We start from the raw sequence: 26655 nt of genomic DNA, 5'->3' as shown, positions 1-26655 counted from the left end.
AACAAATCACTGTGATGGTTTCATTTCCAGTATAGATAAAACATTTGCGTACAAGTCAGGTTTCTTTTGTTTTGTTTTTCTTTTTTCCCCAATCAGTACCTACCCATCAGTTATGCACTATAATACATTAATTTAAAATAATCAAATGACTGATCATATCTGCACATACAGTAGGAAAAGTGCTTGCTTTTTCTCTAGCTTATCTGTATATTAAAATGGTGTTGTAAAATATCACCAGATAACTGTTTGTAACAGGTATGAAGTGGAAGCAAATGTCAGTACAAAGTATATTAACTTTTAAAAAAAAATTAAATCTGGGAGGTAAATGGGATGCATCGCATTTGCCCGATGATGGAGTGTCCAATTAACACAGCAGCTCAAGAACACTGCTTTGAAATCAGTATTGTAAACATAACTTTCAACTGGCGAAACACTTGAAATGCTAACTTATACATGATGTTTTGCAGTGCAGAAAGAGACCTGTAATACATGTAAAATGTGCACAAGTCTGAAATAATTTAGTCTACGTTATATAGAGCAGAAATTAGATTTGATTACAATTATTCTGTGCAGCATAACAGTCTTTGATTTACTGGTGATGGCTAGGGAAGAAAATGAATGCACAGTACTGTGAGTGCATGTTGTGAGCAAGATGTATTATTCAGAATACTGAACAGGAACTCATCTATACAGAACGGCTCTCCCTCAAGTACTATACAGGGGATGTGGATACATAATTATACAATCAAGTTGAGTCTTTGTTTCTTTAGATAAAATAAACTCACAAAGGAAGTGAAAGATGTAAACAATGAGAAGAAAAGACAGATCGATCGATAGACAGGCAGAATAAGGTACACCCCCAAAATAAAACTTCTTACAAACATGAAAACCAGTGTCTGACTGCTGACCCTTAACTGTATTGTACTGCTGCTCTGATGTTACTTGATCCCATCACAAAACAACAAACAGCAGAATACTACCCACCCACCCCCCCTTTTAATGTTACAGGTAGTCTGCCTGCAGACCGTCATGTCTGGCTGTTCATTAAAAACCTACTAAATAAATGTTAAGACAGCAATTCTATTCTTCAAATCCATGATTGAATTCTGGAGTTCAATTAAAACAGTACACTTGTTCAGATGAAACATCTGTTCCAGTTAAAAAGTACTGCATCTTTGGCATGGCATACATTACAACTAACAAAAACAATCCGAGTCTTTATTGGTCCTGGCATGGGACAGGGGTTTGTAACAGAAAACCTCATGGCCACTTTTGACTTTTTCTGGGCTATGCTCCAGTCTTAACCCTAAATCAATAAACATGGATCCACAAGAGCAACTAAAAAAAGTCCTGCAGTTATTTAAGTTGGATTTAAGCTTATAAAGCTGCATTGGTTATAGGAACAGTAAGAAATATTTGTTTTTAATTAGAGGCTGTCAAACAAGGTCCAGATGGCACTTAAAACCCACAAGACTTACACATTCCTTATGGCTGCCATTCCCCCCCCCCTCCCCACTCCCCACTCCCACTCCCCAGGGGGTGCACCACCCCCCACGGGGTGAGAGAAATTTATTCAATATCTTCCAAAAAGCCACAACATGTATTAATGACTCCGGACACGTGCAATACGAGCTCTTAAACGTAACCTTACGGACATATTCACTGTATAAGGTTGTGTTCACAGACTGTGCATTACAGTCTCACTTCAGTTTGTTTGGTTTAAAACAACAAATCAATCTGCTTGTGTTCACATTAGAACGAAGCAAAAGTGTTGCCATCGGAGTTTGTTTACATAGCTGAAACAAACCGACACTTTAAGAAGTTTTTTTGATTAATTTCTGTGTTTTGAGGACTGAGTTAATTTGTGTTCACATTGCAGTTTGCAAGTGATCTTGGCCTGTTAGTTTTTTTTTTTTTTTTTTTTTTTTTTATGGTTAGTGGACTGGGTGTTTACACTGTCTGCAATGCATCATGGTATATTTTTAAAATGACAGTGATTAGGGATTCGTTCTGGTTTTTGTTCTGTGTTTCAATTTTTGTAATCGCTTTATCTCGCTATTGAAGCCAGCACTGCAGGAAAGTACAGCTGCTGCAGGGACAGCATTCTCTTTGGCAAGTTCTGCCTGGATTTTGGTGTCCGACTAAATTTCTAAGTGTCTCCGTTTCTTCCACTGACATTTTTTGAGTGAATACTCTATATCTTGTTTCCTGTATGCAAATGAACTGGGTTCCCCTGTTGTTCACACTGAAGTTAAGCAAGCAAACCAAACTCTTACTTTGCTAAACGAGACCAACCAGTTTGGTTTGTTTGTATTGTGAACTTTGATGTTCACATTAAATACTAAGTGAACTGAACCTGAGTATAGAATCAACCCCCCTAACCAACTCTGTGTGAACACAGCCTAACAGAATACATACATGTGTGACAAATACCTTCACAAAATAAATGAACTTGGTTAGATGAACTACTTTAATTCATTTAATTTCAATGTCTCCATGACAAAACAAGAAAGGAAATCTGTTTAATGAAAAAGTCCAGTTTTGTCTCCACTAAATTCCTGACGCCTCATTGTAACTGTTGTAAGTTTTGTTGACAACATTTCCTTCCACACAAGTAACTGTTGCTGTTGCATCTTTTCAGCAATTACTATTATTTTTTGCATCACTGACTAACAGCTGATTGATCCCTGAACTTAAAGAGTAAGTAGTGGGGTTCCAAAAAATTTAGCGTTCCACATCCTCGCGTGCGGCTACAACTGTTTAAATATAGCGTTACACATCCCCACGTGCTGCTTCAACTGTTTAAATATAGCGTTACACATCCCCACGTGCTGCTTCAACTGTTTAAATAACATACCCATCATTTTTCTTTTCATTGTTAACATCCTGACAACTTTTTACACTTAGAACTTTAAAGTCTGTTTCAAAACTCTTTTCAAAATCCCCGCTCCAGTGCACTGACAGTGTCAGGATTATTGACCACACTGTCAAACAGGCAACAACGATCTATGATGTAGTACGGAACAGAAAAGCCAGAGCACTTGTTATGCTTGTTTTTTTAATTACTCTTAATCATGCAGCAAATTTTGCAAAGAGCTTTGAAACAGATTTTAAAGTTGTAAGTGTAAAAAAATGTCAGGATGTTAACAATGAAAAGGAAAAAAATACAGATACATTATTTAAACATAGGAGGCTGTGTGGTCCAGTGGTTAAAGAAAAGTACTTGTAATCATGAGATCCCTGGTTCAAATCCTGGGTTAATTACAGATTCACTGTGTGACCCTCAGCAAGTCACTTAACCTCTTTATGCTCAGTCTTTTGGGTGAGACGTTGTTGTAAGTGACTCTGCAGCTGGTGCACGGTTCACACACCCTACTTTCTGTAAGTCACCTTGGATAAAGGCGTCTTCAAAATAAACAAATAATAGTTTGTTAATAACAGTTGTAGCAACATGTGAGGACATGTAACACTATATCCTTCAGAAACCCACTACTTACTCTTTAAGACTAGGTGTCTCTTAAAAGGATCCCAATGATTCGAAGCATGACTAGGTAACCCATTCCATACCCTTGACACATTGTGTAAGTAAGTGCTTCCTACCTGTCTCCACTCAACTACCAGCTGTGCTACACCTGAAAAAGCGACAAGGACTGACTTTGTTGACTCCTTTTAGGATTGTAAAAACCTAGATGAAGGGTCCTCTAACCCTTCTTTGTTCCATGCGACCCTGTTTTTGTATACCACTCTGGCAGAATCCCCTTGGGTTTGTTTGGTATAAGACCATTTGGGGGGTGCTTTTTCACCCCCCACAAGACATTAATGTATTTAAATGTATTTCAATGATCTAAGACAGACTTTTTTTTCCAAAGACAGCCTACCAGTACGCCACATCCAGAGGCTCAAAATACTTCTTTGCAATGAGGTCAGCAAAATAAGCTTCCGTTTCCCGGCAGGCAGTCCCATTCCCGATGACAAGAGTGGAACAACTGGAGGGGGGGAAAAAATAAATAAACAAATAAAAAAAACATAACGCGCGATTAAAGTAAGACGCATCTTCACATTTCTGCGGTGCACTGTATACTAGGTGCGAATCAGAAAGTTAACTCACTGTTGCTTGGAGATTGCCGATTGATAGGTTTTGTATTCTCATCGAGACGCCCCTTTTAAATCGGACAGTATTTACTTGCATTATTATCAGTCTCTGTGAAATTGAGCTGTTCTTTCCTGATGGACAATGAGGTGTTCCTCAATGCACCCTCCTCAAGCTTGGGGACTTGAAACTGTTCTCACAAAGGGAACCACTGAGCATGTGGAAGCCAAACAGTCCTGGGTCTTTGTTGTGGTTCACACTCTAGAAGAAGAGTTTGCCAAACTCTAACTAAACTGACAGAGATGCCACTGGTATGTGGACCAAATGTTTTTTAAGTGCAATCACATTTATCATATTTCTTTAAGCTAAGCACAGAACTGTATTGAAGTGATTATTATGAGTTAAGTGTGTGTGTGTGTGTGTAGTAGAAGCCATACATTACTTGTATTTTCTCAGCAGATGCCTAATCTTTTCAGCTTCACGAAATCCATTCCCTCCGTGTAAATAGACCACATCTGTATGTAGAATCTGGCCTGAAACGGCATGAATCAATGAAAACCTTGATATACAGTATTCAGTAACTACACTAAAATCAGTTTAACCTAGTTTACAGAGATCAGTTTGTTTTTGCTCAACCTAATGGTTTTGTGGACAGTCGATCCTGGGCTCTATTCAACTGATCTAAATACCACGTACTTTAAATAACAGAATAAAACCTTCTCTGATACAATGGAGAAGGGGCAGCAGGCCTAATAATTTGACAGTAGAACAGTCAAATGGGTTGACTAGTCACCACTTTATTAAACATGAATAAATCACTTACTTTATTTGATAATACCTAGTGCTCTTTCTGTATGCATTATTTTATAACACTTTCCTGTTTGTGCACTACTGCTTGGAAATTTTAAAACTATTTATTAATGTTCAGGAAAGTTGCCATCTTCTGCAGGTGCGCTCTCTCCCCACAGGAATCAGCAGTTTGGAACTCCTTACTGATGGGGATCCATATCCCAAAGACATAATCCTGATCACATACGGTATCTGATCAGCTCACTGTTACAGATGAGACGAGAGTACTTACTTCCGTCTACTACTTCTTGTTAGTATCATATCCTGACGAACCAAATGTAATACTAGATGCAAGTTGACCACTGTGCTGCATGATCCTTTCAATACTGTGCATGGCAGCGAAACAGGTGGAGTTGATTGTACTCTAAGCATATATACAAGATTTAAGACTTATTAAAACATACAGAGATATGCAGTATTTTAAAATACTTTTGTCTGCCATCTACAGTGCTTCCATTTAATTTCTCCATCTGACTGACACATAATTGCGTATTATCCAACCGTAAAATAACGAGGCAGCACTGTACTAGTACAGAATTGCTAATCACAAAACAAATCTCTCAAGCTGCTTACTTGTGGGTGAAAGGACTGCCAGTTTGCAGCCGTGTCTGTATCCAGGGTCCACCCCCATTAAGACTCGCCCCCTAACTGGTCCGGTAAGAAGCAGCTGACGGAGATTTCTTACAAACATTGCGATGGACTCCTTCTCTGCGCTCGTTGTCAAACTCGACCTTGAAAGACACATCAGTCACGTTTCTGCATGTTAACATGCACCTTGCAGTGGTTACATTGCAACCTGTCATTGTTTCTGAGTAGCTGTTACCATACTCCTCTGAACTCTACCAATACCTTATATATTTACACACCATCATGTCATGTGGAGAATTCATTTACATGCTGCATTTCTACTGGTCCTGGCAGGTAATTTCTATAGAGGAGATATCCTTGCGCATGAAATATATAATTGTGCAATCTTCTCAAGCAACAGCAATAACAGGAAGTTGATTTCCACACCTCTTATGCACACAGACCTGTTTTCAATCCTTATATGACTATCAAAAGGAGTGACACAAAATTCTACACTTTGTGCTACTAACATTAGACTTCAAAAAACACCAACATTGAAACTTTGCAACACTATTGGCTCATACAGTGTCACATGACTAAACAGTCTGTCCATAAACAGGCCAATAGCCAAAAACTACTGCCCTCTGACGTCCCTCAGCCGTATAATCAATCAAAACACTGAAATCAGAGGTTTATTAATTAAACAGATACTGACTAATTGTCACCTTATAGTACAAACTGTTCCCCTTGGGTTGAAAAAGTTATTGCCCACTGTCTGTCACATAAATATAAATGTAATACATTTCACAGCATCACACCCTGGTGCCATGTTGAGTGCTTCCACTGACTCACCTGTGTTTACATAAACACTGTATAAAACCATGTGCATTTTCTTTATAACAGCAGACTGTTTATTTTACCGCATAATAAAAACAATATGTACAGGCTAGAAGGCAAAGACTGGGAGCCATGAAACCTCAGGCAAACAAACAAAATAAAACAAACAAACAAAATACTGTGTGTGGCACTTACCTAAAACCTCTACATAGCAACGGTTGAATAAGCCTTTTATATGAATCTTCCACAGCATCTTTTAACAGTTTAAAGAGTTCCTCCCTTGCGTAGCCCTTTGGTCTCCATCTACAATACACACCAATACATTCAAGAGCTTTGTGATGGTGGCACTATATAAAATACAGACAGTGACTGATTGATTGATTTAGTATAAACACCAAAGCCTGCCCCTTCAGTATTCCGCATAGGAGTGTTTGTTTAAAACTAATATTAATATATATATATCTATATATATATATATATTATATATATATATATATATATATATATATATATATATATATATATATATATATATATATATATATATATATATATATATTATATATATCTATATTGTAAAACGGTATTTAAAAGACACTGGCAGTTTATTCTAATATTTCCACACGTACAACAAGCTCTTATGGCTATCTCACAAGGATAAGAATTAACATACAGAGCATGCTTATTTTTGAAAGCGGGGCGATATTAACATGAATGCACAGCAACTACCACTTAATTCTTCATTTCCAGTAAAGTTCACCAGAATACAACCCATCACTTATTAAACACATGGTAGCACTCAAGAGAAAAATTAGCAAAGAAATCAGAATGGCAAATAGATCTATCTTTCTCCTGACAGTCAAAGAAACCCAATATTACACAACCTTAACCCCATTCTCCTCTAGGAGCAAAGAAATTAGAGTGTTATCTGGAATGCATTTTTTTAAACTGTTTCCAAGATTAAATAAATGTTCAAGATTAAAACCACAAAAAAATGGTTAGCATGCTATTAAGAAGAATTAAAACAGAATTATATATTACTATAAATTAAATCTCTCTCTATATGTCTGTGAAAGGAGGTATAACTGCAGCAAAAAAGACCTTCTAACAACCTTTACTGTTCTTTCAACACAGCTGAAGAAAAGCTTTTGTCTGAAACAACCTGAGATATATATAGCGACTACATGGATAAACATGGATAATGCAAAACATATGAAAACGCATTTAAAAAGTACTATAATTTATAATTTCTTAAAATAGTCAGTCATGCTTGTTTGTTAAATTGATTGGCTTTACATTTGTTGAATACTTGCACTCGTAGAAATAGTCTGTCATTTAAGGATGAGTCATCTTGCTGCTCTACAAAATCAAGCTGTCTTTCAAATCTTCATGTTACCTTTTTCATTGAGCTACTTGCATAGGAAATCAACCCCCCCACCCCCTTCTCCTTTTTCAAATCCCAAACAGTCTGTTACCAATTCCATATTCCACTGAAAGTTGTTTTACAGGACTACCTTTTCCCAGCTTCAATGATTTTTAAATTTTGTTTTTCAAAATTGTCAAAACCACACATTTATATTTACTTGCATATTAAAAAAATATTATATATTTGCCCCGTCAGATTTTCTGCATTTTTGCACATTTTTCACTGAATTTGGTCAGATCTTTTTGTGGGTTGTTGTAGTATATAGAGGGAGTCTGAGAGAAAAATGGTTTGGTGCTTCTTTCATTTGTTTGGTGTGCAAGGTAATCAAACATTCAATCTTCAGGTGTGAAAAAGTTACTGCCCCCCTCTAGTTAACTCAACCCAATTAAAGGGATAATTATAGTCAGATGTTTGAATCCTTTGGTTAACAATCAGGCCTGATTTGGGCCAGCCCTGCCCAATATAAATATGACTAACTTTGTCCCTTACCATCAGAGTGAAGTTGTCAGCACACAGATTCTAGAGGCACATCATGCCACGAGCAAAAGAAATTCCTGAAGACCTCCGGAAAAAGTTGTTGATGCTTACCAGTCTGGAAAGGGTTACAAAGCCATTTCTAAGGCTCTGGGGCTCCACCAAACCACAGTCAGAGCCATATTGTCCAAATGGAGAAAGTTTGGGACAATAGTGAATCTTCCCAGGAGTGGCCATCCTGCCAAAATCTCTCCAAGAGCAAGGCGTAAAATCATCCAGGAAGTCACAAAGAACCCTTGAACAATATCCAGGGGTCTACAGGCCTCGCCTTGGCTAAGGTCACTGGGCAAAAATGGGATTCATGGCAGAATAGCAAGGCGGAAACCACTGCTCACTATGAAGAACATGAATGCTCGTCTCAAGTTTGCCAAAAAGCACCTGGATGATCCTCAAGAGATCTAGAACAATGATCTATGAACAGATGAGTCAAAAGTGGAACTTTTTGACCAACATGGGTCCTGTTATGTCTGGCGAAAACAAAACTGCATTCCACAGTAAGCACCTCATACCAATGGTTAAGCATGGTGGTGGTAGTGTCATGATTTTGGGGATGCTTTGCTGTATCAGGACCTGAACGACTTGCCATCATTGAAGGAATCATGAATTCTGCTCTGTATCAGAGAATTCTACAGGAGAATGTCAGGCCATCCGTCCATGAGCTGAAGCTGAAGTGTAGCTGGGTCATGCAGTAAGACAATGATCCGAAACACACAAGCAAGTCTACATCAGAATGGTTGAAGAAAAAGAAATTTCAAGTTTTGGAATGGCCTAGTCAAAGTCCAGACCTAAACCCCACTGAGATGTTGTGGCAGGACCTGAAACGAGCAGTTTATGCTCAAAACCCTTCTCTACTATTTTCTTGTGCCTCTCTACCACTTTATCCCAGACTTGTTTCAAAAGCTCCTTGGTCTTCATGGTTGCTTTGTTGCTTCACTATGTGAGTTGTAGCTTGAAAGTCTTTATACCCGAGGGAAATTATCTACAAGTTAAACCACTGAGTGTGACCTTTCAAACAAATAATTTGCACCTGAGCTGATTTAGGGCTGCAGTAGCAAAGAGGTTGAACACTTATGCAACTGAGATTAATCTGTTTTTCTCTGTAGATCTTACTTATTTATATTCTATATGCATTTTTTAACTTTACCAATGTGGAGTAGTTTGTGTAGATTCTACATGTAGAGTCTAATTTGAAAGTGTCGTGGAGTACGCTCAGGTGCTAACAAAATGTGAAAACTTTGTAGGGGGGTGAATACTTCTGCAAACCACTGTATTTGAGAATGTTTGTATTATAAGATTGAATGTATTATTTTTTAAACATTCAACAAAAAATATTAATATAAAAAATACGATTGTTATAATAGTTATTATAAGTTGCTATTGCTTTGACGTAACAGGAGCTGCTCAATTAACAAGGCCTTCATTAATCCAACAATTTAGAATTTACTGCAGTTTTTAGAAGCTTAATTTCTAAAAAAATAAATTACTATATAGAAATTTGTGGAGACAATTTATTTTTCTTCTAATGTAGAAAACTAAATTCTTTAGAGTCAGTAAAGTTTGGATAAATTGGGAAGACACATGTCTGGGACTTTACTGATTTTTTGTTTTTTAAATCATACGGTATCTTTTCCATTCCGCAGAGCTTTAGACAATCAGTTAATAATGCTTTTGCCTGGCGTAGAATTATAGACAGGTCTCAGAAGTTATTTTAGAATATCGTCAAAGTTGTGGTATTTTGTTTTGCTCAGCTGGCTCAATAAAAAAAAAAAAATACTGCTCAATGAAAAATAAATTTCTCTTTCTCGGATTTGAAGACCCGAATGGCTTGGTTAATACCCTCGAGGTGCAAGCCAGCCTTTTGGCTTTGAAGGTCTGCTTGCGTGACTGCCTCCAAGACAGCTGTGCTCCTGACTTTACCCTTGCTGTTCAGGTTTAAGCGCACTCATTTGTATCCAATTGGTATTTTCCACTACATGTTTTAAAATAACTTGGTTTGCATTTGATGTTTTTAACAATCTAATATAGAGTGAACTGTAAAACTACACTGCTTGTTGCCTCCCCAGGGATACTGTATTAAGACCCTCATGCAGAAATGTAATAAATAACCATTAGTGCAGTTCCTTTTATTTCTATAAGCCAAAGATTTTGCAGGGGCATGATTGTTTAGCTGAGATATATAAAATAATTTCTATCGGCAACTAATACATATACTGTGAGCACCCAGGGATCATTTAACTGCACCTTCTGCTGCCTCTCCTACTAGCTGAACATTTTTATAAAGCAACTGCCCTGATACACAAACACACACAGTAGTTTAGGAGAAGTGACATGTAGAAGATGCATACAGACCTTACGCTGAGACACCAGCCAATAAATTCATTCTTCACCCTGTCAGGAATGTTGACCTTCACTGTCAGGATCTTCAGATTCTCCCCTCGGTTAATGGCCAAAATCTGAGACCAAACATAAATGGCACAGACAGATGACACGCAAAATACCCAAAAGATGAACTTCAAGTCTGCTCTCATGCAACCGCTTCCTGTATAAAATGATGCGGTTTAAGGGATAGGAGGTAACGAAAGTGATGAGCCGTAAAGCATAAGTGTCTGGCCGCCTTTTTTTTTATTTCCTATGACATCTGAAACAATAATAAAAATAAATGTTACTCCTATGAACTAAATCTTTACAAAATAACCTGCTTTCCTTTCTCTTTTTTTAGATATGTGTACACACAAACTAATGTCTCATTTTGGCACTTAATTCCTTCCTACATTTCAAGATTCAAGCCTTTTTCAGTTGATAACTAATTTATAGTTGTATTGTTTGTTGCTTTGGGACCTCAACCCCATGGTTTAAAATCCATGATACCGTTGATGGTAGAGGGGATAATTTATTTAATAAAGCCGAGACCATTGTAAATATGCCCTTGTTTGGACACTATATTATTCCTGCACTACTCACTTCCTGACACTAACTAACCTAATAAACACACAAAGAACCATACTTAACACAGCAGACACAGGCCTGTACAATAATCCCATAAATATATATATACACAAACAGTCATCATATATATTTAAGCATATAGTGCCTAAAAAGCAAGCAATATAAAACAAACATTTCAAAGTAACCCCCTCCTGCTTCCTATACTTGGTGATGCCCTAATTGCAGGAAGTCAACCCTGAAGAAGGGTTCTAAAGGCTTCCTCAGCTAAAATGGAGGTTTCTTTATTTCTTGTTTCAAAATCATCATTATGACCATGCTAAACAAGGTAAGTACTAACATTTTGAAACTAAACAGATATACAAAGTAAATGTTTAAAATCAATGCATATTTATAACACAGCTGTTAAAACAACAATACAGGTTAGACAGAGCCCAACATAATCACTGCCTACCTCTGTAAAGCACTTTGTGATGGTGGTCCACTACGAAAGGCGCTATATAAAAATAAAGATACTATTATTATATAAATGGTCATGTAAAGTTTAGTATTTATGAGGGACCTTTGCGCTGTCACACATCCTCCTATTTAAACTTTCACGTGTCACATTGCTAAGCACCACCAAGTGAGCATTCGAATGAGCATTCGAATCTTTCATCCTTTCAAGCCACTACAATGCTTGATGATCCCTTTCCAGGGTAAGCTCATGGCCGATCAGGTAGTACATTAGCAAATCTATGGCCCACTTAGTTGCCAAGCATTCCTTTACGACAGCAGAATAGCGGGTTTCCCTGGGAAACTATTTTCTACTAAGGAAAACAACTGGTCTAAATCTTCTGGCTCTCCCTGCAACAGGATGGCTCCAAGGCCCACCGCTAAAGCACAACTTTGAACAATCTGGGCTCCAACACAGGATCGCAGCACAGTGCTTCTTTCAGAATTTTGAAAGCCTTGTCGCAGGCCTCCATCCACTTCACCCTGCTTAGGTTCGCTTTTTCTTGTCAAGTCTGTCAAAACTGCAGCTTTAGAAAATAATTCAGGGATGAAACTACGGTACCATCCTACTAAGCTAAGAAAAGATCTTGCATCCCTCTTAGTATTTGATAGACTACTGGCTCTGATAGCCTCCACCTTCTCCACTGTGGTCTGATGACCCCCCTTCCTAGGGAATATCCAAGATACTTGACTTCACTTCAGGCAATGACACACCTGGTGGGGTGGAGGGTCAGTCCAGCCTCTCTAATTCTTTCAAATTACTCAGATGATCTTGGTTAAAAATATCCATATCAAGATATGCTGCTGCAAAATCTTCAGCTCTTTGCAGGATTTCATCCATTAGCCTTTGAAATGTCGCCGGTGCTCCAAGAAGACCAAATGTGTGTTGTGTCCCGTGCGCCCCCCCCACCCCCTCCCACACGTGAAAGCTGACATTCTGGACATGACTTAGTAAGAGTACAGACTGCAGTGTATAGGCCTGGCCAATAGAAACATTAAGAAATGCACACCAGGATCTTTTGCTTCCCTACATGACCTGGCCAGGAAATCGTATGCCCACAGTCAGGATTTTTCCCCTCAATGTCTTGGGGATTACCAATTGTTCTTCACACACACACACACACACACACACACACACACACACACACACACAAACAAAAGAAAAAAGTTCAGCAATGTTCAAGAATGATGGAAAGCGTCCGAGTTGTGTGTGTATAAACAAAAACAGAACGTCCCAGGGGAAACAAGTAAGGGGAACGGCACCTCTAGTTGAATCGTCTGCATGTGTATGAAAAAAGCATGTGATCTACTTCATTGACTTGGCCAGACATAAAAACAATACTCCTGTTTATTTTTTACTGCATAAGACCAGTAATCAAACTGGAGTAGAGAAAAACTGACCTGTACATATTAAGATATCTACTACAGCAAATAATTGAAAAAAGTCAAGAGACTTGTTTGACATATTAGGTCAAAGGTCACTTACATAGGTAACATCAGTAAGTGAAATGGTTTCCGGGATGTGATGCTTTGACAATATTTTTTAACTGCAATATGCAAAAGTCAGAGTACCTGGAAGTAGTTCAATGTGACTAAACCACCCAAAATATCTATGCTAATTTTTTCACTTAGCCTCATTAATCAAGAATAAATCAAACATGACTACTGACAAAAAGAACCGAAGACACTGAAAACGGGCTTCTAGTGACAACGTTTTTCTTTTTGTATTATTGCACATACAGCCATAGTATTTCATAGCTGTGGATGGTATTACTTACCGTCTAACAGACTCCTAATTAATACCACAGGATTATTTAAAAACAAAAAAAAGCATGTCAAACTCTAAATAAAACCAAAACATGTATCCCTGCAGCCATGCCAGCAATCAGGAGAGAAATCACACAGAGGTTAAACATCTTAAACAAAAACAGCCTTTAAAACACAGTTCAGTGACCGAACCCCAGCATCAAACCCATCATTTCTGATGAAAAGTTCTTCATGTTTCTCTCCATCGTGGCAGAAAATATAAGAACCGCTCTTTACTCTTAGCCAGCACTAGGGTATATGCTGGCATTATACCAAAATAAATAATCAACACATTTACACAAACTTTAAAAAAATATGATTGTGCATATTACGATCGTGTATATATATCTATATATTATATATAAATATATATATATATAAAATACTGAAAAAAATCAAACTTATATTTAGTATAAATAAACATAATACCTATATCTATACGGTGCATATATATATATATATATATATATATATATATATATATATATATATATATATATATATATTATATATATATATATATATATATATATATATATAAAAGAGCAGTGCAATAAAAGAGCAGTGCAATAAAAACATGACGTTTTTGTATTTGAAAAAGTAGGAGTTAGGGGTTCTATTTACTTTTCTTGGTTAAAACATGATCTGTTTCAACTTTTGGCAACAATATATTCACCAAGTCAAACCAATAAATCTCATTTAAGACTGAAGGTTTGTTAAACCGTTTTGAAGAATACAAATATTCAATACAGAAGCTATTTCTTTTGCTGTTTATGCAATTCAGTGTCTGACACAAACAATTTGAATATTTCATGTAGGTAGATATACTGACAACAGCATCTGGACCAAATAAAATCTGGAGAAGAACAGAATGTTTTACACAAAGAAAGACAAAACAATGCTAAACAATTTTTCACAACAGCTACAAACTTGAAATATTCCACTCTGACAGAACACAACTCTCTTCAGCGAGAGGATCTACTGTAATCAGAAACATTTCCTTTTATTTGTATTACACTATCCAGATTCATTAAGAGTATAAATATTCAGGAATCTATCTTTCAGTTTAGGACATTTCGGGCCACTGCTATATAGTTTACCTTTGCTTGCCGAGCGTCTTATTAATAATGGCATATAAAAATGCAAATCAAGGAAACATAATCAAACAATGTTGTGTCAGTGAAATCTTCAGAAACATCACTTTCCTTTATTCATTTGTATTGTACATTAACTCATTTTATGTCTTCTAAAACTACAAATTGTAGGTTATTCATGTTATTTTCATTTTTTAAAAGGGTTTAACTATTGGTTAATTTACTTTATTTATTATGTTTTATAGGTGATCTATATTTTATATAATGTTGTACCTGCCTCGCCTACATATTTAATATAAACATTTTTGGCAAATTATACCAGAAACAATGTTGGTAGTTTTGCAGGACAGGTTTACAATGACTGAATATCTATTTTCTCTATTTGCGATTTCACTTTATCTTTACAATTATCTTTGCATTCTTTGCTTGTGCTCTTATGGGTTTTAATGTCCTTCAGTGTGTCTGTGATCCGTTTATGTTTACTGTGGACCACAGTGTCAGCCACATTTGCATCTCTTCTAAAAGCCCTACTGGAGTTTTTGGATATATATTATTGCTGGGACGAAGACAGGATTTTCATGTTCAGATATTCGCTCAATTTAAATATTCGTTCAGATATTTGTTTGTTTTTCAAATAGTAATAAAAGCCATTATATTGCTCTGAACACAGGCAGAGACAGCGTAGCAGCAGGAGCAGGGGACGTGGCCCCTGTGTGTGTGTGACTATTTTACAGCAAGACCTTACAATATGCGACACGTTAAAATAGAAAAATATCCCAGGAGTAAAGAACACGTTGTGTAGGACTTACTTTACCCCCGTGAATTAACTATAAAACAAAGGATGCCTAATAGCAGTTCAAGTTAAATGTTGTTTTGTTTATTCCCAAAATAGACAGTACAGAAAGTTTTTTTTTTTTATTCCCTTCCATTGCCATTTCTTCACAGTAAGCAGTGGCCATCGACACGCTTTCATAAAGTAATAGCATGAGGTTTACTTGTGCCTTTTTGTAGCTGAACCAGCAAACGAAAACTGAAATTTAAATTTTAAACACTTCAAATAAAACAAATGTGGAAATGTCGTTGCAAAATGTTTTGGTTCTCGTTTATTACATTCCACATAACAGAAAGTTGCAACAAAAAATATATAATAAATACAATCTATATAAAAATCACTACACAACATTTCCAGCAAGTGGGGCACTGTAAGTGAGGCATCTCAAAATGACGTGTTTGTCTTTCTGTCCCATGACATTCTGACTCACTCTAAAGCACCAAAACGCTTTTTTTTGACGTATAATCTGGTTTGTTTACTCTTTGCTGTCTAAAACTTTTCAACAGAGGCTCGAGCTGTGCTGATCCTTTTTTTTGTTAATATATACAGTATTAATCTCACATCTCACACAGAGCTCTTTTTCATTTGCCAATTTTGAAAATGTCACGCAACTTCTAATGCAGCGGTAAATAAATGGCAGGTATTTTTGTCATCAGCGAATATGAACATCTGATTTTTGTATCCGAATACATGTCAAGCACTAATGTATCATAGCACTAAATTCTCCACTATTGATGAAATATATATAATAATATATATATATATATATATATATATATATATATATATATATATATATATATATTTTATTTGGATATAATATAAATAATTAATTAATTTTAGATTAACAAACATTTTAATTAAAGTGAACATTAACTTTTTGACAGCTGGAAAAAGCAATTGAATTACATTAAAGTACATACTTTTATTTATTTTTTTATTTAGTCAGTGCCAATGTTTTTTTTTTTTTTTTTAACCCCAGTTTTCTCCCAAATTTGGAATGCCCAATTGTTATTTTTACCCGTTGCAACCTCCTGGCGACTCAGGAAACGGAGGCTGGAACATGCATCTTCCGAAACGTGCCCCTGCCAATCTGTCATTTTTCGCACTGCGGATCCACAGGAGGACAACACAGATCTGAATGGCTCCACTGCAGAAACGCAGGCGCCCTATCAGCTGCAGGGGTCGCTGGTGCGCAGAACTGGAACTGCAGAAAGGATAAGTTTTTTCAAACTTTTTTTTTTTTTTTTTTTTTTTACATTCCAAAAATATATTTTAAAACAAAAAGAATGCATAAATTGCATGCCAGCATTTCTAAGAATCATAAATAAAATTAATTTAGACACCTATCAAATCACAGCAGATTATCTTTAATGGTTGCAATCTCACAAAACAGTAAATTAGCATTTTCCCTAAAATGCATAAACAAGACAGTGCTATGCAGAAAGCGGTTACATTCACCGTTGTTCCAAGCTGCTGCACGTTACAAGCCATGAGCACTGTCACTGCAGAGCACTCTGTGTCAATCACAAACCCTAATTCAATCACTAGCTAATTCGGACATGTCACATATGTTAACCACAGTGCTTTAAAATGACTGGGGGACATGCTTCTGATGCGCGGTCTCAAGCACTGCACTGGTAGTGACATACCAGCCCTGACATGCTGCCTACCAACAATGTGAGTAACAGAACTGTTATAAACAGCACATGGGGGGGGAACAGCAGGTAAGCAGATTGTCAGATCCTGCGTTCCTGTGGATCGGGCCGAAATAATGGACCTGACAAGGTTTACGCCGAGAACCAAATCAAACATGAAATTAACAGCACACGTCTCAAGCCACAGCAATTCCTGCTCAAGTTACAGGCCACACGGACACCCTTGAGCAACTCGTTTTTTACCAGCTGACATTTAAAAAATGTGTTTTAGAAAAACTAATCATTTTGAGAGCATCTTGCCTTGTTTTATTTATTAATTTTTAAACCAATTATTTTGTTCCAACTTAAATGTTTAATGCCCTATATGGAGGTACGTCATCATGCAAAAGCACACTTACTAAAGTGAAAACTATTGTAGACTACACAAGATAAGAACAGCAACAAAAGAGCTGGTTATAAAGAGGAGCAGTTAATGCATTGATCCAAGCATTTTTTTTTTTTAATGTACTGTTAAAATTGTTTTTTTCATACAATTGTAAAAAAAATGTTGCTTTGCACTTGCTTCAAAAGTAGGGATATTGATCTTTTAATCCACCTGATAAGAAGCAACACTGAAAGTGAAGCTGTATACTGCCATAGGACATTTCCAAACATGAAAGGGGAGCTCTACTGAATAATCGCTTTGCTCAGCATTTTGAAAGGAGCTTGAACGAGGAAGCAATGGTATTTTATGTACACACGTCTGTATTCTTTACACTGTATATAAATGCTACTGTAGCTGCCAAAAACGGAAAAAAATAGGTTTTCTAAATGCACCACGTTTACAAAATAAGAAAATTTTGCACAGAGAAACAAAAAGAATGACATCACCTTTTTTTTTTTTTTCTTTTTTTTTTAAATATCTTTTTCTTTTGGTCAGGGCACGCAACTGAATGAGATTATAATAGAAGGCTTTCCAGTACAACATAATTAAAACAAAACTGGCCAAAGGAGCTGAAAATGTCAAGTAGTACACCATATCCTACCCTTACCGTTCCCCTCTGCACATATGCACTCGTTTTCCATATAGCAGCTGTCTACGAAGGGGCTGATAACTCTCTACTGTGAGAGAACATCTGTGCTGCAGACCCCTATCAAACAGGAAATCAAATATAATGTCCACAAGACACAGACTGACTGGACTCCAGATACATAAATACACATACATACACACATATATATATATATATATATATATATACATATATACACACACACACACACACACATATATAATACATGAAGGCTATATTTGCATCGTGAGCCATTCGAAAAAAAAAGGGTATTATATTGCAGCAGTGATGTCAGAATGGCGTCAGAATTTGTCTAGAAGATTATATTTGACCTTTGACCCATATTTGACTCCTGTGCACCCCGACCACTTTCAAACAAAATGTCTTGTTTTAAATCACTCGACCACACCAACAATTCTTGGTTTTTAGGCACTTAACATATCTGTCTCTGAAGATTTACAATGATCCTTCACCAACGGCCACACAAACCAAGCGAACAAGACAAATAATCTTCGACAGCGTTGAAACACCTTGTCCTTAAAAATATGTTATATTGCAGTTCACTATTTACCCAGTTTAATTCACTGTTCCTGAATTATCAAAAAGAAAATTACATACTTAAGATTCTTTAATATTCGACTTAATTGACATTATTATTATTCATTATATTCACTTGCACTTTGAACCTTAACACCCGATTACTGTCTTTTTATTACAGATACCAATATCCATGCATTATAAAAAAATAATTGATGGGCTTCAGTGAGTTAAAGGAAAATAATTCCATCTTGGGTTTTTGTGACAGTTTATAAACTAATCGCCCTGACGGTCTCGTAGTTTATGACGTCATAAACACAGATGGAATTATTAAAACATAGACCCAGATGGAATTCTTTTCCTGTAACTCACTGAAGCCCATCTATTATTATTCTCTCTCGCTCATATATATAAATAAAATAATCGCGATTAACCTTGAGATTGAAAAAAAATTCAGTTAATCTCGGTTTTAAATCGCATATTTAACAACTACTGCATCCACCTCATTTAAGTTTGCTTCATTACCAATGCTATTACTATCATCAGCATTATAATCATCCAAAAACAACCCAGCACAAAACCCTGTTTTCCTATTTCTGGATTCTCTTTATAGTTTTATATTTATTTACAATCCAGCCTTTGTTGTTAAATTGTTTGAACCAACTGCTAACTCACAACAGAGTCAGTTTATTGCTTACCTTACTGCATTTACAATTATCAATTTTCTTTACAGTTTCCTTTTATTCATAAACTGATGTTTTTCATTGCTGTTTAATAACAATAACTTGAAGTTGCCTGAATGAAACAAAACATTCACTGAGTAACGGTTATATCCCCCATAACTGTAAATAATATTGTTTAAAAATAAATGTGGTTATTGAGATAAAACAAGACTAGAATTTTAATGTGTCTGCAGTCAGTAGCTATCCAACAGTGCTGGTTATAGCGCCTTTCACAGAGGCCTACCATCACAAAGCGCTTTACAAGACGCAGTAACAACAACAAAATCCATAATACTTCAAAATACAGAGAAATTCATAATACATGACAGTTACCAAGTAAACCTCTTTCTATCCAGTGAACCGTCAGAACATTTAAAAAAAATAAACGTCCCATTCACAACTCCTTCAGTTTGAGTCCTTTGCTACATAAGCCAAGACACTGATTAAAATATAAGTTTGTGTGTATAATTATATATATATATATATATATATATATATATATATATATATATATATATATATATACACACACACACACACACACACACACACACACAACATCAGTTTAAACTTTTCAATAAGCATTTTTTTGGAGTTTTGCTAAAAAATTGCTGAATAATTGTTATAATCTATTTCTTGTAAGTTTTGCTACAAAAGATTGTTCTTAAAATTTTTTGTTTTTGAGAAATTTCTAGAAACTAGAAACTTCCATTGGGGTATGTAAACTTTTGACTACAACTATATCTATATATCATCTCTATATGCGCCTCAACCCTAAAACCCTAGGTGATGCAAAGCTTTTGGCCAGGGCTGTATGTATGTATATATATATATATATATATATATATATATATATATATATATATATATATATATATATATATATATATATATATATATACACACACACACACACACACACACACACATTTTGCCCCCGCATGTCGCAATAGTTTAGTAAACATCTGTTCACCTGGTGATGATGGATGTTTCTGACGCTGGCAGTAAAATCAGCGTAAAGTTGAAATTTATCAATATCTTTCGGCTTGGCCCCTTTCTCATCCTTCTGTTCCTTCAATGCAGTTTTTGACACTGTGGAATGTATGGTTATATAGTTCTGTTCACATCTGTGAAGGAAAACAAAACAAACAAAAAACACTAATACATACCTGCTTGACACAAAAAGCAATTTAACAATGGTTAGACGTTACTAAAATTAAGTCATGACTATTGAACTTTTTTCTTTTCTTTATTGTAACACCTTACTGTATAATTTATTAATAGAAAACTAAACCTAAGTAATAAATCATTTTATGTGATCCATTTTCTACAATGTACCCATCTTGGTACTTTATGAACGACAATAAAAATGAGTATCTTTAATGGCTTTTTTGCATTATGATGCCAAGGACCAGGACCATGTGACATGACATGATCAATTTCGCAATACATTAGAGCAATCAGATAGTTGGCTTGTGAAAACTAACAAAAGCACATGTTTATCAAAGAGGTCACCAAGCAGCACTGTGTTGCACATCTTTCTGGAAAAGACTGGGGAAGAAAACAGCTGAAAGCTGTTATGTCACTATGCACAACAGCTTCAGTGCTAAACGCAGGTATGACCAGAACTGTGCTAGGAAGTTATAATGTGGCTATGTTTTTAATTAGTGTTTGGTGCCATCTGGTGGTCAAACACAGTATCTGGGCAATAACTAAAATTATTTCTCTGTGGTGTTTTAAAATTTCATATGGGATTGCTTGAATGAAATCAGCTAATGTGCACCTTGCTTTTTACACACTATAAGACAGAAAAATAACATTTATATGGGAAATCAAATCGAGAATGCCACTGTAAAGTAGATGACAATAATAAAGAAAGCATACATACAATCTTTTTACAAAGACCAATGTCTCTTTGTCCTTGGCAATCATGTCTGCCAAGATTTGCTGAACTCCAGCCTCAACTTCAGCCAGTGTTGACAGGCCTAAGGAAGTAATGTATATAAAACAGGGTTTAGATCAAGAACAGATTCTACATTGCTGGAGTGTTTCCTTTGCATTGCAGGTAAATCAGGGGGTTAAGATTTACTGCTGGGAAAGTTTGTTAGCAACACATCCGATGTTAGCATGTTCCTATGCGCTGTAAAGGGACAGATTGGGAGCCACATTTTCTCAAATCAAGCGTATTTGAAAACAATTAGAAGTGTAAAAGGCAGAGTGGATGGGTGGATACATTGTTACAATTTCTGTAAAGACATAGACCCAGATACTCAAAGCGATGCACAATCTCCTCGCAAAAATTGGTGCTTTTGCACAACAATTTATATTTTCCAACACTGCATTAAACAGTTGCGCGAAATTGGAATATAGCAGTGTTTTGTTCAATTCGCAAAGCCGTTTGTGCATTCATTACCAATATAGCAAATGCACAAAAGAGCTAAGAGAGAATGCAGAATTGGAATAACACAGGACAATGAAGGACAGTTAACATTATCCCAACAAGCTGCTATCATCGGTTTCCCCACAGTATGTACCAATATTAATCAGATGAGACTCCACAAAAATATAGCCTATAATGCGGGACCACTCAAACACACAACTAGCACCCCGAACTACAGCTGCCCACCCCTGCACCCGTAATACGCAGCACTCCACGAATGAGAAAAATAAAGCAATGGACCACAGGATACATGTGTTACTTGTATTTACAGATGTGTAACCTGTAAAACAACCCACAATAAAGAGAGGCAGGAGAACAGGAAATGCACAAACTGGCTAGGGTAAAAAAAAAAAAACAGATGCCAATGAAAACCAAAAGTAAAACACACAATTGCAGCAGCCGGTAAAGTGCAAAACAAGGTATATGGACAACAGAAAACCACCCTAAAGGTCAGACCACGCACACCCTCAAAAGCGAATTACAAAAAAGAAAATGCATAGGATCATATAATCATATCATTTATGTAATGTTACTTGTTATGCTATACCTAGCCATTGTCCGAACCTTCATTTTTCGTACAGAAATATATATAATTAGGAGAGCCTCATCATATTACATTTAATGTAATGGAACTTCATAATCTCTAGTACCATGAAGAGGTGTGCATTACCATTCTATATTCCTGCAGCTGCTATGCAGACTCCCCCCTTACTCCATAGATAGAATTGTCTTGTTGTCTCAAACTGACGGTTTGTCTGCGTGAGCCTTCTATGTTTCTGTACACAACACGTCATTACTCGCAGTCGAAGGAGGTGCTGTCACTCTTTCGTTCACGCAGAAGTTACCACAGAAATAAAAGAGAAATGGACATCAATGAGAACTTAATTATTAAAGTAAAAAAATGTTCTTTATGATGCCAGTGTCAGTGGTTATGAAGACAATAAAAAGAAAGACGACATAATAGAACAACTGGAAATTGATGGTCTCTCTCTCTTTATTTGACCTTAATTTTAGTCAAAGTGACGGGGAGCGCCACACATTGGTTTAGCATTTCTGTAAAATGACGCTTCTTTGGTTTAATAATGTTGACCAATAATAATAATAATAATAATAATAATAAGCACACACCAACTGAAGATTTCGTCTCCACAAAAGGAGCAAAAGCAGGCAGTACCGTATTATTTCAATTTGGCGCCACCTTCGAATTAAAGACTCCCTCATATTAAAGTCGCCCCCGTATTGACGCCACAGTCATATATCAGCTTTATAATAGAAGGTCGCCCTCGAATAAACGCCGCTATCAATAAAGAAACGTTATGTGATTTTTTTCTCCCCCTACTAAAAAAAGCAAACAAAAAAAACAAGTAGTAAACAAATAAACGCGCAACACTGACTACGTACATGTAACACCCCCGAAGAGACGGGAGCCTCAATGCAGCACGCACATTACAAACTAATGTACACACACATTGTAAGCACATTGTATTTTATGGCAGCACAGTTCTGAAAGAAAATGCATGATAAACCACGTAGAGAACAGCAGTCCTTCTGAAGTTCTTACAGGTGGTTTTGTTGTTTTAAGTTCAATTGTAATTCCGTACGAATAAAAACAATGTGCTTGCTATCTATGCGTTTCGGTTTCTCTTGCACAGAAATTACAAATAAGCAAGTTACAGTGAGAAAATATTAAATAACCGAGTAAGATATATTGTAATATTTACAGAAATCAAACTGATATTCTGAGGAAATTTTGGTGCAGAAAAACATCTATGTCACTATTTCCCGCCCCTTAACAATCAATACACATTCCTGATTCGCTGGTACAGTACTCCCCTGACCTTCCAACTCCCACCTAATAGGCTCTCAGTAACTGTCACCGGTAAATGTGCTGTAGTCAAAGTAGGTTCGCCACACACGCTGCTACATACAGGCAGGCTACCGTATTACAGAAAATAAGCAACCCTGATACTTCTAACATGTCATAAATCATTAATAAAACATTTCAGCGTTTAAAAATCACAGTTTAGTAATAAAGGTCGGCCTAGTATAACGACTGCCTTCTTAAGCACCGCAGTCATTTTGATTAATTTAAAATAAACGCTGCGGCACCAAATTGAAGTAATACGGTATTTTCTTTTCATGACTAGCTACAGTGGGCTTTATTTTTATGTACCACTAGATTTTGTTTGGGGGGGTCCCTTAAGTCTAGGTCAGTGACACAGCTGTCAGCCATGTGCATAAATCTTGTTCTGTCACCCCCCACCACCCCAAAACAAAATCTAGTATGAACACTTAGGGGTTACAGGCATGCCTGTATTTTCATGATTTACTAAAACATTTTATTTTTAAAAGTACAATATGACTGCCCTCTACAGTTTATAGAGAGCAGTGCATCTTCTAAATAAATGAAAAAAGCTATTTGTAACTAAAGCAACCATTTTTAACCCTGTTTCCCCAAAGCCTTTTTGATGTTTTCCTGCTGCTCTTTTGCAGGGAAAAGCTTTAGAAAATGGTTTTAAATTAATAAATACATAAATAAAAATGTAAAAGACAAAACAAACACAAACAGGGTCAGAGAAAAGTGTACTCATGGATTTAACCCTAATTTAAAGTAAATGGATATTTCCAGATGTAACAAAATTATATCTACACACAGTCGAAGCCGCTTAAGTGAGATGCCCCAGTGGAGTGAACAACCGTCCCGCTTCAGCAGGCATCTCGCTAAAGAAAAGTGCAGTTAAACCACACGAGAATTCGGATTGGTCAATTAGAACAGCAGATAAAACTCACAGACACACACACAGGAACAAGAATTTAAAGCCCCCCCCCCCAAAAAAAAGTGCTCCTAATGAAGTCTTACTTCAGTGCTGTAATTTTGTTTACTGAACATATTTACCTGATGTACAGCGAGGTCCTGAGCTTTTGATTAAGCATTGGCTTGATATACGCTCTCCTTTGACAACAGCTTGCAAACGCAAACGCAAAGTGCGTCCTCTGCATTACGGTCTTTCCCTTTGCGTTTCCTTTTCATTTCAGGGTTTGCGTTTGATCACCACTCACCCAGAATAGCATCTGTGTTTTTGCTTATCCTCCCTGCCTGGCTTTTGGAGATGTGAAATTGAGCAGCAACGGAGAACAGAGACGATGTGGGGTTCTGCAGAGCTTCCAGAACATTTACCCTGTCAGCAAGGGACCATTCGTTTCTCCGCCTAGACATTTTTATACTGAAACTGCTGTACTGTACAACTTTTGCTGAAACGGTTGTTCAACTTGCAGTGTACAGATAAAGCACAGCACTGGTGAAAAGCCCAGCAATCATCCCAGTAAAGCAAAAACTATTATTATTTTTTTTTATTGTGCCTACAAACCAAAACTGACTTGCACATTTTTAATAGACGAAAATTGGTTTCCATTTAAGTGTCTCGCTAAAGCGAGTCCCATTTAGCTGGCGTGTGTGTGTGTGTGTGAGTGTGTGTATATATATATATATATATATATATATATATATATATATATATATATATATATATATATATATATATATATACACACACACACACACATAAGAAAGTTTACAAACGAGGGGAGGCCATTCGGCCCATCTTGCTCGTTTGGTTGTTAGTAGCTTATTGATCCCAGAATCTCATCAAGCAGCTTCTTGAAGGATCCCAGGGTGTCAGCTTCAGCAACATTACTGGGGAGTTGATTCCTGACCCTCACAATTCTCTGTGTAGTCACATACACACACAGAAAAAGTTTGTGAACCCCAATGATAATTATGCAAATTCCATAGTTTTACGACAGCCTTCTTGAATCAAAACCAATCCAATAGGGTTTATATTAACCAATTCCATGTCTTTTGAAACACAATGATGTATGAATTAGACAAACAATGAGTAATTAAGATTCAGGGTATGTGAAAAAGCAAGTGAACCCCTGGTTTTATCAGCTAAATTAAGGGGATAATTAGAATCAGGTGTTTAAATAATTAGGTAGATCTTCAGGGGTGAGTTTGGGAGGCCCCACCCTATATAAAGATCAGAAACTTTGTGAGTTTGGTCTTCACCATACAGGTGTGTGGAAACACGTCATGCCACGATCAAAAGAAATCTGAGGACCTCAGAAAAACTGGTATTGATGCTCATCAGTCTAGAGAGGGTAACAAAACCATTTCTAAGGATTTGGGGCTCCACCAATCCACTGTCAGACAGATCTACAAATGGAGAAAGTTCAAGACCACAGTCAATCTACTCAGGAGCGGTCGGTCTGTCAGAATCTCTCCAAGAACAAACTGGAAAATCATCAAGGAAGTCACAAAGAACCCCAGATTAACATCCAAGGATCTGCAGGCCACTCTCGCCTTAGCTAATGTTAGTGTTCATGACTCAACTATTATAAAAAGACTGACCAAGAATGGTGTTCATGGAAGGACAGCCAGGAGGAAACCACTGCTCTCTAGAAAGAACATTGCTGCCCGTCTGAAGTTCGCCAATGAGCACATAGATGATCCACAAGACTTCTGGAACAATGTCCTCTGGACAGACAAGTCAAAAGGTAGAACTTTTTGGCCTCAATGAGAAACGTTATTGTTGGAAAACATGGATTGAGAATTGATTAGCAGTTTGCTACGCATGTGGACTGGCAGAGCTATACTGGTGTTCTTTTCTGAAAAGAGACTAATATTGCAGATAGCAGACTGTTTGGCTCAAATTGCATGTACTGCTTACAATTGATAGAGACGATGCGGCTACAAGCTTCTTGCCCAGCATTGAC

At 36.7% G+C, this 26655-nt stretch overlaps 1 protein-coding gene across 3 annotated transcripts in view; it reads right to left on the bottom strand.

The window, feature by feature from the left end:
* The window catches only part of LOC121316344 (S1 RNA-binding domain-containing protein 1-like), a 106493-nt gene that overhangs the window by 68114 nt on the left and 11724 nt on the right, over positions 1-26655 (bottom strand). For 2 of the 3 annotated variants that reach the window (XM_041251407.1, XM_041251408.1), the window contains exons 8-14: positions 21331-21427; positions 20416-20569; positions 10653-10756; positions 6539-6646; positions 5513-5670; positions 4533-4623; positions 3879-3986 (exon numbers count right to left, since the gene is read on the bottom strand). In XM_041251407.1, coding sequence (XP_041107341.1) covers positions 3879-3986; positions 4533-4623; positions 5513-5670; positions 6539-6646; positions 10653-10756; positions 20416-20569; positions 21331-21427 — 820 coding nt within the window. The remainder of the gene's footprint in view (positions 1-3878; positions 3987-4532; positions 4624-5512; positions 5671-6538; positions 6647-10652; positions 10757-20415; positions 20570-21330; positions 21428-26655) is intronic. The other variant, XM_041251409.1, reaches the window with a different exon arrangement.

Source organism: Polyodon spathula, chromosome 5 (genome assembly GCF_017654505.1).
Source record: "Polyodon spathula isolate WHYD16114869_AA chromosome 5, ASM1765450v1, whole genome shotgun sequence".
Lineage (NCBI taxonomy): Eukaryota > Metazoa > Chordata > Actinopteri > Acipenseriformes > Polyodontidae > Polyodon > Polyodon spathula.
This window is presented reverse-complemented; position numbering and strand designations above follow the sequence as displayed.